This window comes from Saccopteryx leptura, chromosome 2 (assembly GCF_036850995.1).
Source record: "Saccopteryx leptura isolate mSacLep1 chromosome 2, mSacLep1_pri_phased_curated, whole genome shotgun sequence".
NCBI classification, from domain to species: domain Eukaryota; kingdom Metazoa; phylum Chordata; class Mammalia; order Chiroptera; family Emballonuridae; genus Saccopteryx; species Saccopteryx leptura.
In genome coordinates this window covers 148,394,892-148,406,818 of record NC_089504.1, presented here as the reverse complement: position 1 = coordinate 148,406,818, position 11,927 = coordinate 148,394,892, and the positions used below count along the sequence as shown (strand labels likewise).

At 39.1% G+C, this 11,927-nt stretch overlaps 1 protein-coding gene across 1 annotated transcript; it reads right to left on the bottom strand.

Annotated features, from left to right (window-relative positions):
• Positions 1 to 9,465: 9,465 nt before the first annotated feature.
• LOC136393166 (large ribosomal subunit protein uL30-like) lies at positions 9,466 to 10,398 on the bottom strand. The gene has a single exon (XM_066365797.1). It carries the CDS (start codon positions 10,383 to 10,385, stop codon positions 9,543 to 9,545), a length of 843 nt encoding a protein of 280 aa, XP_066221894.1. The 5' UTR covers positions 10,386 to 10,398; the 3' UTR covers positions 9,466 to 9,542.
• Positions 10,399 to 11,927: the final 1,529 nt, after the last annotated feature.

Here is an 11,927-nt window from a genome sequence, read left to right as displayed (position 1 = left end):
AGGAGACTTGACTTGGGGTGGTAAACGCAATACAATGTACAGATGATGTATTATAGAACTGTAAACCTGAAACCTACATAATTTTATTAACCAATGTCATCTCAATAAATTTTAAAAAGTATCAAGACAAGTGTCTAATACTTCAAGTATTAAAATCACTAAAAAGCATTAATAGCACCCACTGAGCAATTATTTATTGAAGCTAGTCAGTGAGTTTGAAGAGCCTTTGGTATAAATGTGCAAGTGTTATTTTAACCAATATTAGTAATAAATATTCCACTTTTATGCAAGCCACTTTTTCAAATATTGGTTTAATCTTCAGCCTTTTGACTCCCATACTTTTTGGTTGAGTACTAAAAAGAAAAATTGGGTGTCCACTCATCAGTATGATTACATATACTCAGTTGTGTAAAATATAACTAGTAGTATTTAACAAGATTGACTTCTTTTAATTTCTTAAAGATACAACATTTTGGTCTTTAAGCCAAATGGGTGTTAAATAGATGAAAGGTAATGAGTGATTATCACACATGAATTGTGACTGAATCTACTAGCTAGACATAAAACCTGAGAGAAAATAACATCTTTTACTTTCTGGCTTTAGCATAAAATTCATACATTGGTCCAACTGTAGACTCTCCCAAAGGCTTGTGAGACTTACTATTAAAATTAAATTCTGGTAATAGAAGTTTTGAGGACAACTTATACTAGTCTAATCACCATGTTGCTTCTCAGATTTAAAAGTCATAAAATGAGTGTTCTATTTATGTTTTAAGTAATGCAGGTCAACATAATCTTTTAAAATCTCATCAGCTGAAATTATTTTCTTTAAAAACCCACTGGAACATTCTGCTGCTCATTTCTTTATATCTGTCTCCATTTTTTTCAGCAGGGCAATGTGCATCTGGGGATGGTTCAGTCACCATCAATTATTTTGCTGTATTATCACACTGCCTGACTGCTTGAATTTCTCGAGCAGCTGACTCGAACCACCACTCAGCTTCTTTGACATCTGCTGGCAAGACTAGTGTGACCGCCTTTATAAGCTGTACGTGTGTGCTGGTTGAATTGATCAGCCCATCCAGTCGCAGAAGTGGACCTGGTCACTTCACAGGCGCAAGATGAGGAAGGGGGAGAAAGGCAGAGCCAGGCTGAGCTATGGAAAGGCCACTGAACTGTAACTTCCAAGAACTTAAAATCATTGATTGCTTAGTCATTCCTTTGAGGAATAATTAGGGAAAGACTCTAATTCCTGAAGACTTATTTCTGCCATCTTTTTTTTTGTAGAAGAAAATGGAATCGCCATAGTCTGAAGTCTTTATGCATCCCTTTTATCTCTTTTCTATGTATTCACATCAATCACTGTGCTAATGGAGAGTTAGGTGGAGGGGAGTTGAGGGTGGCAGAATGAATTCAAGTCTAAGGGCCTAGGAGACTCACCATCTCTAGAGGAAAGAAAAACAAAAACAAGCAAAAAAAAAAAAAAAAAAAAAGAATGAAGTGCCATGGTAGACAGGGAAGCATATCACTTAGAGTCTGCAGTGCTCCTGTGCCTGTCTCTTCCATGAGCCCCTTTCCTGTCAAGTGCTTGGAGCTTTTCTGTGTGACTCACAATGCTGGACACATGGCAGATGACCCCAAGTGCTACCTGAGCTCCATTGGTTTAGTGACCATTCACTTCCTTTTTTTCTGATCATTAAATGAATTTACACAGACTTAGCTGGTTTATGAAATATTAGACCTTGAAATGTTATAAAGTAACTTTATTGGAATTCAGTAAATTTTGTATTTTTAAAATCTTTCCCACTTACCAATCCCAAATTAATCATTCCAGTAGTCAGGGACAATCTATTATATAACACTCTTCTCAGTATCTAAAAGGACAACAGTTAATGATTGATAGATCAGGAGAGGTACTGAAATTTTGAAATCAGAGAGTGGGATCCACAAGGGAACTATACTCCAGGTGACATACACACTTAGGCATGTTTATTTAAATCATTTAAAATCTTAAATAATATTCTTTGTCTTAAGTCTTATTATTAAGGCAATATTAACACAAGTTAGCAAGCGGTATAAAACCTACGCTACTTCACATTTGAAAATTTGACATTAATTGGAGCATTTAATGCAGTGATTTGCAACTTACTAATGGGGATACATTTTGAGAAATGCATTGTGAGACAATTTTGTCATTGTGTGAACATCATAGATGTTCTTACATAAACCTAGATGGTACAGCTTACTACACCCTGAAGCTATATGGCAGGGGTCCCCAAACTTTTTACACAGGGGCCCAGTTCACTGTCCCTCAGACCGTTGGAAGGCCGGACTATAAAAAAAACTATGAAGAAGTCTCTATGCACACTGCACATATCTTATTTTAAAGTAAAAAAACAAAATGGGAACAAATACAATATTTAAAATAAAGAATAAGTAAATTTAAATAAACAAACTGACCAGTATTTCAATGGGAACTATGCTCCTCTCACTGACCACCAATGAAAGAGGTGCCCCTTCTGGAAGTGCGGTGGGGGCCGGATAAATGGACTCAGGGGGCCGCATGCAGCCTGCGGGCCGTAGTTTGGGGACCCCTGTTATACGGTATAGCTTATTGCTTGTGGACTACAAACCTGTACAGCATGATACTATACTGAACACTGTAGGCAACTATAACACAATGTTAAGTATTTATGTATCTAGATATAAAAAATGTACAGTAAAAATACATAAAAAATAAAAAGTGGTACAACTGTAGAGGGTACATACCATGAATGGAACTTGCAGGACTAGAAGTTGCTCTGGGTGAGTTGGTGCATGAGTGGTGAGTGAATGTGAAGGCCTAGAACATGACCATACATTACTGTAGATTTTATAGACAACTGAACACTTAGGCTACACTATACTTATAAAACAACCTGAAGTTAAATCAACCACAAGAGAAATGATACAATCAAGAGATACTGTAAACACAGGATATATGAGACTGCTGTTGTAACACAACATACTATCTTACAGCAAACATGTTTTATAAGAAGAAAGAGCACTCTCAAAAATAATGATAGCCTGACCAGGCGGTGGTGCAGTGGAGAGAGCATCGGACTGGGATGTGGAAGACCCAGGTTCAAAACCCCAAGGTTGCCAGCTTATCTGGTTTGAGCAAGACTCACTAGCTTAGGCCCAAGGTCGCTGGCTTGAGTGGGGGGGTCATTCGGTCTGTTGTGGCCCCCCAGTCAGGGCACATATGAGAAAACAATCAATGAGCAACTAAGGTGTCGCAATGAAGAATTGATGTTTCTCATCTCTCTCTCTTCCTGTCTCTCTGTCCCTATCTGTCCCTCTCTCTGTCTCTCTCTGTCCCTGTCACCAAAAAATGATAAAAGGTATAGCATAGTGAATACATAAACCAATAACATAGTCATTTATTTTCATTATCAAGTATTATGTAAGGTACATAATTGTATTGCTATGCTTTTGTACAACTGACAACATAGTAGGGTTGTTCACACCATAGTAGGGTTGTTCACACCAGCCTCACCACAAACATGTGAGTAATGTGTTGCACTATGATATCATGACAGTTACTATGTTAGAAGGCAACAGGAATTTTCAGTTCCATTAGCTTATGGGATCACCATCATATATGTGGTTTGCTGTTGACCAAACATTATGCGATACAAAGCTGTATTTTGAAACATTTTCTGATCACATACAAAAAGTTATATTTGGATGACAAATCTAATGAAGTAAAGACAATTCACAGAGATCCCTATTAAAAAATGTTTTTGAGAAAAAGGGTATAGTTGAATTTCTTAGCTCTAAAGATGAATTTGGTGTGACAGCTACAGAACTAGATTAGCCAAGAAAGCCTGAGGGTTAAATGAGAAATCTTGAGGTTGATGAGTTCTTTAAAATAAAGCATTCTAAGAAGAAAGGAGAGTCTATTTATTATCCATTTGTGCAAAACTTCCAGGAAAAAGTATTATAATGGTTTATTCCTATATAGCACATGAGTGATGGATTGTCTAGTAGGTTGACTGGTTACTTTTTTCTCTCTCTGATTTAGATACAGTTATAGCTCCTCCTCTGCTGTAGGGTGGGACCATCATCCATTCATGGAGTTGGGCACCTCAAGACCTTTCTGGAAGAGGAATGACTGCTAAATAAAGTGTTTGAAGAACTCCCTGTGGAAAGGAACGCGGTCACAATGATATCTCTCCCGACACTGGTGAAAGTCAATGAAGCAGGTGCACATAGTAGGCAGGTGGGGTCTGGCCCAGAGAGGGCTGGGAAGCTGCCAGTACAGGTGCTCACAGATCCTCTGCAAATCCACCACTTTCCAGGGAATGACCTCAGAGTTGTGGGCTCTGAAACTCATCAGTAACCCAGAGTTCTTTGAACTTAGAAATGTACTTTATGATAACAGATTGATTGTGAGGTAGAAACACAGAATGCCAATCGATTAAATTTTAAAGGAAAATGTAACTGTCAGGGAGAAATCACGTTCAAGTCAGTCTATCAGTGCAAAATACATGAGAAGTGTAGGTTGGGAAAAAGAAAACAGAACAAAGGGAGTTGGTTATGTGAACAGAATGTGCAACAAGCGGCAATTCTGACAGCCTGCCATGTCTGCTTCTATAGTATGAATACACCGGCCAGGGAGACTGATACATCCACATGTTGCCATTGTTTGGAAATGTGCAGTTCAGGTTTGCCCATGGTTTTACTGGGACTTTCTATATCTCTCTTTACTCCAACTTATGATAGACATATTTCTTAGTGTCATTCTCGGAAAACAATAATCTGATTTCCCTTATTTCCATATTTTTCAGGTCTGTTCTTCTGTGTCTCCCAGGGACTGTGTTGGGAAGAAAGAAATTTCTTCTACCTTTTGTGTTTTTTTCAGCTGGTCTAAAACTTAAATCAACATGGTAAATTAACAAGAGAAAATAACCAAAAAATTATTTTGAGTTTGAAATATATATATTCAAATATATATATAAAATTTCTTTTAAATTTGTTTTTAATTGAATTTTATTGGGCTGACCATGGTTAATACATTTACACAGGTTTCAGGTACGCAATTCTATAACACATCTCCGTACACCCTATTGTGTGTTCACCACCCCCAAGTCAAGTCTTTGTCCATCACCATTTATCCCTCCTATACCCTCCTCCACCAACCCCCAGGCAACCACTACACTGGACAACAACCAAATTTAATTACACATGTACATATGAGAACCCAGCACACATGAGAGGTCCAAAGACAGAAAGGTAAAATGCGGTATATATGACATTCTGAGATGAGGAATGAGGTAAGAGGTCTGAGGCTTCAGAGGGGAAGAGGGTAATCCACAGGACAGTAAGAACAGATATTCAGTAATTAGATGTTTTCCCTCTCTTATAAATAGGTCATAAGAAAGTTATCTCTGATAATAACTCTTATTATGGGCAAGACCCCCAATTTAAATTCTTTAGGGGAGTTGAAAACATTTCTCTTGAGCCTGCAGGGTCTCCATAGCATTCAGCTTAAAATTTTCACATACCGTGCAGGCATATCTTGGGATGACTTGTTCTGAACCCCTCAACAGTCTGCAAGATAGCTGATCAAAAGATAGAGCCCTTCTGGAACACAGCAGCAGTGAAATGTGTCTGTGATGCCCACACAGTCAGAAGGCACAACTAAAATAGCACCAGGCCCTAAAGAGATCGGCAGTGACCACAGACCAGTGCGCTGAGCAGCACATACGCTTAAGGCCAGTGGTCACTTTGGCATGCGTATCAACTGAGGGAAATCTTCCGAGGATGTGGAAGTGTTGAAAATAGTTTTTCTACGTTCCATCCTTTGAGCCACAGTGAACCCTTCCTTCAGATATTGAGTCACTTGCCGGCATTCACAAACACAGTTAAATACAGAATCCTTCTTTCTCTCCTTTCTCTTTTCCTTAATGGGTGGAGTAGAGATGGGCAGGTAACTGAAGCTAGGTTGAAAATCTGTTCCCAGGCCATTGTAATTAGATACAATTCAAACAAATACAGTACGTTATTTAAACAAATGATCAGGATTCTCTTTGTTCCTAACCTATGAACTGCAATGGGTCTTTATGAAATTTCTTAAAGATAACAACAACAAAAAATCTTCTAAAATCTTTATATATCACCTCATACCAAGCTGAAAACTGCTGATTACATAGGTAAAATTTGCCCCAGAATATGTGTCATAGTCAATATAAATTAAACTAAAGCAGGGAATTTTTTTGGTCCCTTAATACCTTATCACTCTTATTAATCAACACTTTCATGTTTTCCTGAACCTAATTTCAGTTTAAGTGTTTATCATTGTGTGAGGCGACATGTTTCTAATCAGTCCAGTAAACATAACTAAGCATACCTATCTAGTGAATTATGAAAGAGCAACATTTGCATGTGTTTGAAAATACCAAGGTCTCTTCTCTAAATTATCTAAATCTATAACTTCAGAACAATCAAATTAAATAGTCACATCCCAGGAAATCTTGTTTTGCAGGAACTAGAGTAACACTGAGTATTTTCATATTGTAATTTATGCTTTTTATTTTTATTTTTACTTATTTGTTATTTTTAAGTGAGATGAGGGGAGATAGTGAGGCAGACTCTTGCATGCCCTCAACTGGGATCCACCTGGTAACCCTCGTCTGGGACCGATGCTCTGCCCATCTAGGGACATGCTCACAACCAAGCCATTTTTAGTGTCTGAGGCAGAGGCTCCACAGAGCCATCCTCAGTGCCTGGGGCCAAAACCCCAAATCAATCTAGCTACTGGCTGCAGGAGGAGAGGATAGAGAGAGAGGAGGAGGTTAGGAGGAGAAGCAGATGGGTGCTTCTCCTGTATGCCCTGCCTGGGAATCAAACCCAAAATATCCACACACCAGGTCGACACTCTACCACTGAGCTACCAGCTAGGGCCGCAATTTATGCTTTCTAAAAAAATTTCAAAGTAAGCATCTAGGTAGGCAATGGCTTCCAGAGAACTTTAGAGAACTACCTGCCTGGGATTCTCTAAGAAAGAGCATGTGCCTGTCTCTGACCATTCAATTACCTACTTGCTGTCACTGGGGAAATTAGCAAAAAGTTTTTGGTTTTTGTTTTTAATCTTTGGGGCCTCTCATCACTATATCATTTTCCTGACTTTAGAAAAATATGCTATGGAATCCTTTTAAAGCATAAAACTAATTAGAAAGAATATATGCACTCCTATGTTCACTGCAGGATTATTTACAATAGACAAGACATTAAAGCAACCCAAGTGCCCATCTATTGATGAGTGGTAGAAAAGCTGTGATACATATATGCAATGGAGTACTGTTTGACCATAAAAAAGAATAAATTCTTAGTTTTTACATCTGTATGAATAGACCTGAAGATTATCATGCTAAATGAAATGTCAGACAGAGAAAGAAAAATACCATGATTTCACTTCCATATGGAATCTAATGAACAAAATAAATAAAATAGAAACAGAATCATAGATAAAGAGAACAGACTTACAATTATCAGAGGGGAGGGGTTTTGGGGGGCTGGGTGAAAAATGTGAAGGGATTAAGAAGTACAAATTAGTAGTTACAGAACAGTCACAGAGATGTCGATTATAGCATAGGGAATACAGTCAATAATATTGTAATAATTATATATGGGGCCAGGTGGGGACTTGAAACAGATGGGGACCATTCTGTAAATTACATGATTTTCTAATGAGAATGCTGTACATCTGAAACTAATATAGAATAATACTGAATGTAAACTATAATTGAAAAATAAAAGGAATAAAATAAATATAAAGTATAAACAGCTAATATCCTAAAATATTGTTCCAACCTAGTATATTTTTAATTCCTTACCAGGAGGAAAGGCTCAACCTAAAGGGACAGAGTGGGAAAAACAAAACAAAATAAAATATTGGTGTGGACTTGGAGCCAGAGCCTCCGTTTCCTTCTCTCCTAGATGAAAGTCTAGACCAGGGGTAGTCAACCTTTTTATATCTATCGCCCACTTTTGAATCTCTATTAGTAGTAAAAATTTTCTAACTGCCCACGATTCCACAGTAATGGTGATTTATAAAGTAGGGAAGTAACTTTACTTTATAAAATTTATAAAGCAGAGTTATAGCAAGTTAAAGCATATAATAATAATTACTTACCAAGTACTTTATGTTGGATTTTCGCTGTTTGGCAGAATAAATCTTTATAAAACAACTTACTATAGTTAAATCTATCTTTTTATTTATACATTGATTGCTCCACTACTGCCCACCATGAAAGCTGGAATGCCCACTAGTGGGCGGTAGGGACCAGGTTGACTACCACTGCTCTAGCGGGTGGGAAAGTTTTCTTTGACTATTTCCCCCTTAGGGTCTCTGGCTGAGTCTAAATATTAAACAGACAAGGAGAGATTAACAGAAGAAAAGCACACAGATTTATTTAATATAAGTTACACGTGACATGGGAGTCTTCATAAGGAAGTGAAGATCTGAAGAAACAGACCTGAGTATTTTCATGCTAGGCTGATGAAGAGTAGACAGTCATGAAGCAATATGATAGGTTAGGAAATATAATGTAGTAAACTGGGGGAACTTAGCACCTCCTATTTGTTAGGATTCTTCTCTCTGCCCCTTTGTCTTCGAGTTAAGGGTGCTCCTTTCTTCTGGTTTTAGGGAGGGCACCTCTTGTGTGAGGGCTTTACGACTTGCTCCATGGGAGAAAAGTGGAGGAAAGGTCAGAGTGACCTACCTGCTTCTGTTGTTTTTTTTTTTTTTCAAACTCCTTCAGTTTAAAATAGTCAATGTGCCAAGGTGTCATATTGTGGGGTTGTCTGTCCTGAATCCCATCAAAAGGGTTTGGACTGGGGCTCTGAGACATCTTCAAGTTCATAATTTTAAAGGCATTCCAGATAGAAGGGATAATGGAGGACTCTAGGAGCTTCAAGGACAGGTATAGTGGTAATAAGGAAGGCAGGAGAGGTTGGCAGGATGAGGGTTGTGTCAGAGCATGAGATATTAGTTTAAGATCCAACATTAGACTAGTTTTGAGAGGTAAGGCTAAAGAATTAAGAGGCTAAAGTGTAAAAAAAGGCCATTGCAGTGTGGGTCAGGAAATATGGCTAGGATTAGCTGGATCACATACACAAATGCTGAAATTCCTGGGGGATTGCAGTGAAGAGGAAGACTGATAAGCTTGAGGCCAAAATCTTTAGTTAACATAGTCTATGACCGTGATGGCGAACCTTTTTATGATAACCACCCACTTTTGCAGTGCTGGTCAAGCTGGTCCCTCAAGTCCACTAGTAGGTGGTCCAGCTTTCATGGTGGGCAGTAGCGGAGCAACCAAACGGTGCCGCAATTGGCCTACCATGAAAACTGGAACGCCCACTAGTGGGCAGGAGGGACCAGGTTGACCAGCACTGCAAAAGTGGGTGGGTTTTTTTTTTTTTTCATTTCAACTTTAAAGCTGTCACTTTGCCGTTTATTAAATGACCAGATTACAAAAATAACCATGGTAGCTACCTTAGTTCATCCTTCTGATAAGCCTGTTGATCTGGTCTTCTCTTTTACCAGCATCCCCACCTTCTACAAAGTGGGTGGTCTTTTTCTTCATTCCACCATGTGAAGAAGATAATTTGAAGGGCCACAAGAAGTTGTTTGCTTCTTTGAAGTGTTTTCCAATGTTATAGATCTCATGAATCAGATCCTCCATGCAGATGATACCATATTTACCAAGAGATCGAGCAATCAATGTGTTATCTGTCAGAGCAGTTTGTTTTTTGTTGATTTTGCCATAACCACACTTGTAGATCAATTCATTTACTGACTTCAAGTTTGGGTACCCCCATGCAATATATGGTTCCACGATCCTCAGCATGTTAACCGAAGCCTTATTGAGCTTCACGAAGGTGCCGTTGAAGATCTGGTGCAGGCGCAGCAGCTGCAGAACCTTGCGGACCTTTGGGTTCACACTGTTGATACCTCTGATCCTGATGACAAATGCCAATTTGGGTTCTGCAGGTACATAGAAGTTGCCAGCCTTTCTCACCATCCTAGCCATTTGAATCTCAGTTCTGTGCATCTGCCTGTACTCCTTGTGATAGTACTTAGCTTTTTCATAGATGAGTTTCCTCCTGGCCTTTTGCAGCATCTTTTGGGAAAACATCTTTCTCAGGAGCTTGATCTTCAGCTCTGCGAAATTCCTTCGCTTTTTCTTCAGGGTTTCTGGCACAGCAGAAACCTTTTTCTTTTTCTCACTGGCATTGGTATTCTTCTTCTCTCTGATATTAGCATTCTTCTTCTCTCTGATATTAGCATTCTTCTTCTCTTTGACATTAGCATTCTTCTTCTCTTCGGCACCCTCCATGGTTCCAGCTGGAAAAAAAAGAGCAAAAGTGGGTGGTTTTTATAAAAAGGTTCACCATCAAGGGTCTATGACCAAAGTATGACAGGGTGCCACGAACCAGTGCTGCTAGTAATCCCAGGTCCTGAGTAGGAACGGTGCGGAATTAAGAAAATAGGCTTAAAGTAAAAGGATGGGCTCAAGAGACCTCTGCAATGCTGATGGCAAGAACAGAGCACGCTCCACACCCACTTCTTGTTTTATTTATAGGGCAAAGTGGGCCATTAACAAATTAAAGAGATCTCTGATCACATTTCCAAGGCAACCCAAGAATTTTACCAAGTGCAGAAAATCTCCACCATATATAACACCTTAACTTCATAAAACAAAGGATAAAAGCAACTTGCTTCCAGTATTTCCGGGGACATTGGGGATAGGATGAGTATAAACAATCCAGCACCACAGTTTAACAGGCTTTAGCAACTTCACAGAACAAGTGAGGTATGGGGTTGGGCAGACTGTCAGCTTACTGCCAGTTCTCCCTACTTCTGTTCCCCAAAAATCTAAATTGCAAAAAACCCTGTTGGCTTTCAGTCCCCAACAACAGGGCATAGTGATCAGGTGCACCTACACTTGTGCCAGTCAGATTTTGGTTCAAAGCACTGCTCTACCATTGACCACTTTTCATCTGTGGACACCTTGCCTACCCTGTGAAATTTTAGTGTACTCAACTATCCCACAGGGCCATTCTGTGTAGTGCATGATAACAATGCTCTTGTAGCAGCCATTCACACCTCCTTCCTTGCTAACAGAGCACAATCCTCCATGAATGCTCTGACAAAGTTGGCCCTAACCTTAGACCAGGGGCCCCCAAACTACTGCCCGCAGGCCGCGTGTGGCCCCCTGAGGCCATTTATCTGGCTCCCGCTGCACTTCCAGAAGGGGCACCTCTTTTATTGGTGGTCAGTGAGAGGAGCATAGTTCCCATTGAAATACTGGTCAGTTTGTTGATTAAATTTACTTGTTCTTTATTTTAAATATTGTATTTGTTCCCATTTTGTTTTTTTACTTTAAAATTAGATATGTACAGTGTGCATAGGGATTTGTTCATAGTTTTTTTATAGTCCAGCCCTCCAACGGTCTGAGGGACAGTGAACTGGCCCCCTGTATAAAAAGTTTGGGTACAAAAAAAAAGTTTGGGGACCCCTGCCTTAGACCCACTTAGTAGATCTTGATTTATCTTGGTCAGTCTTGGTGATTCCTTCTTCTATTTTTTTGTAATTGACTTAAGAAGAACCCTATACCGTACAATAGATAAGCCTACTAGGATTATTTCTGGGAAATGTTTTTCTTTACGTTGGTTTGTGAAGATGTGATGCCAAGAGCTTCTGCAGCCATCTTGCTACCATGAGGAAACTTAGTAGGTAAGTTGAATGTGTCAGCACAGAAAAATGTAAGGAACTCCCAGTTATTTACCAAAGCAATGCTTGGAAGACTAGTAGCACAAGTTCTGAAAATCAGTTGGGAACTTAAAATTTTAGGTTGAAATATAATCTAAAAATTGTT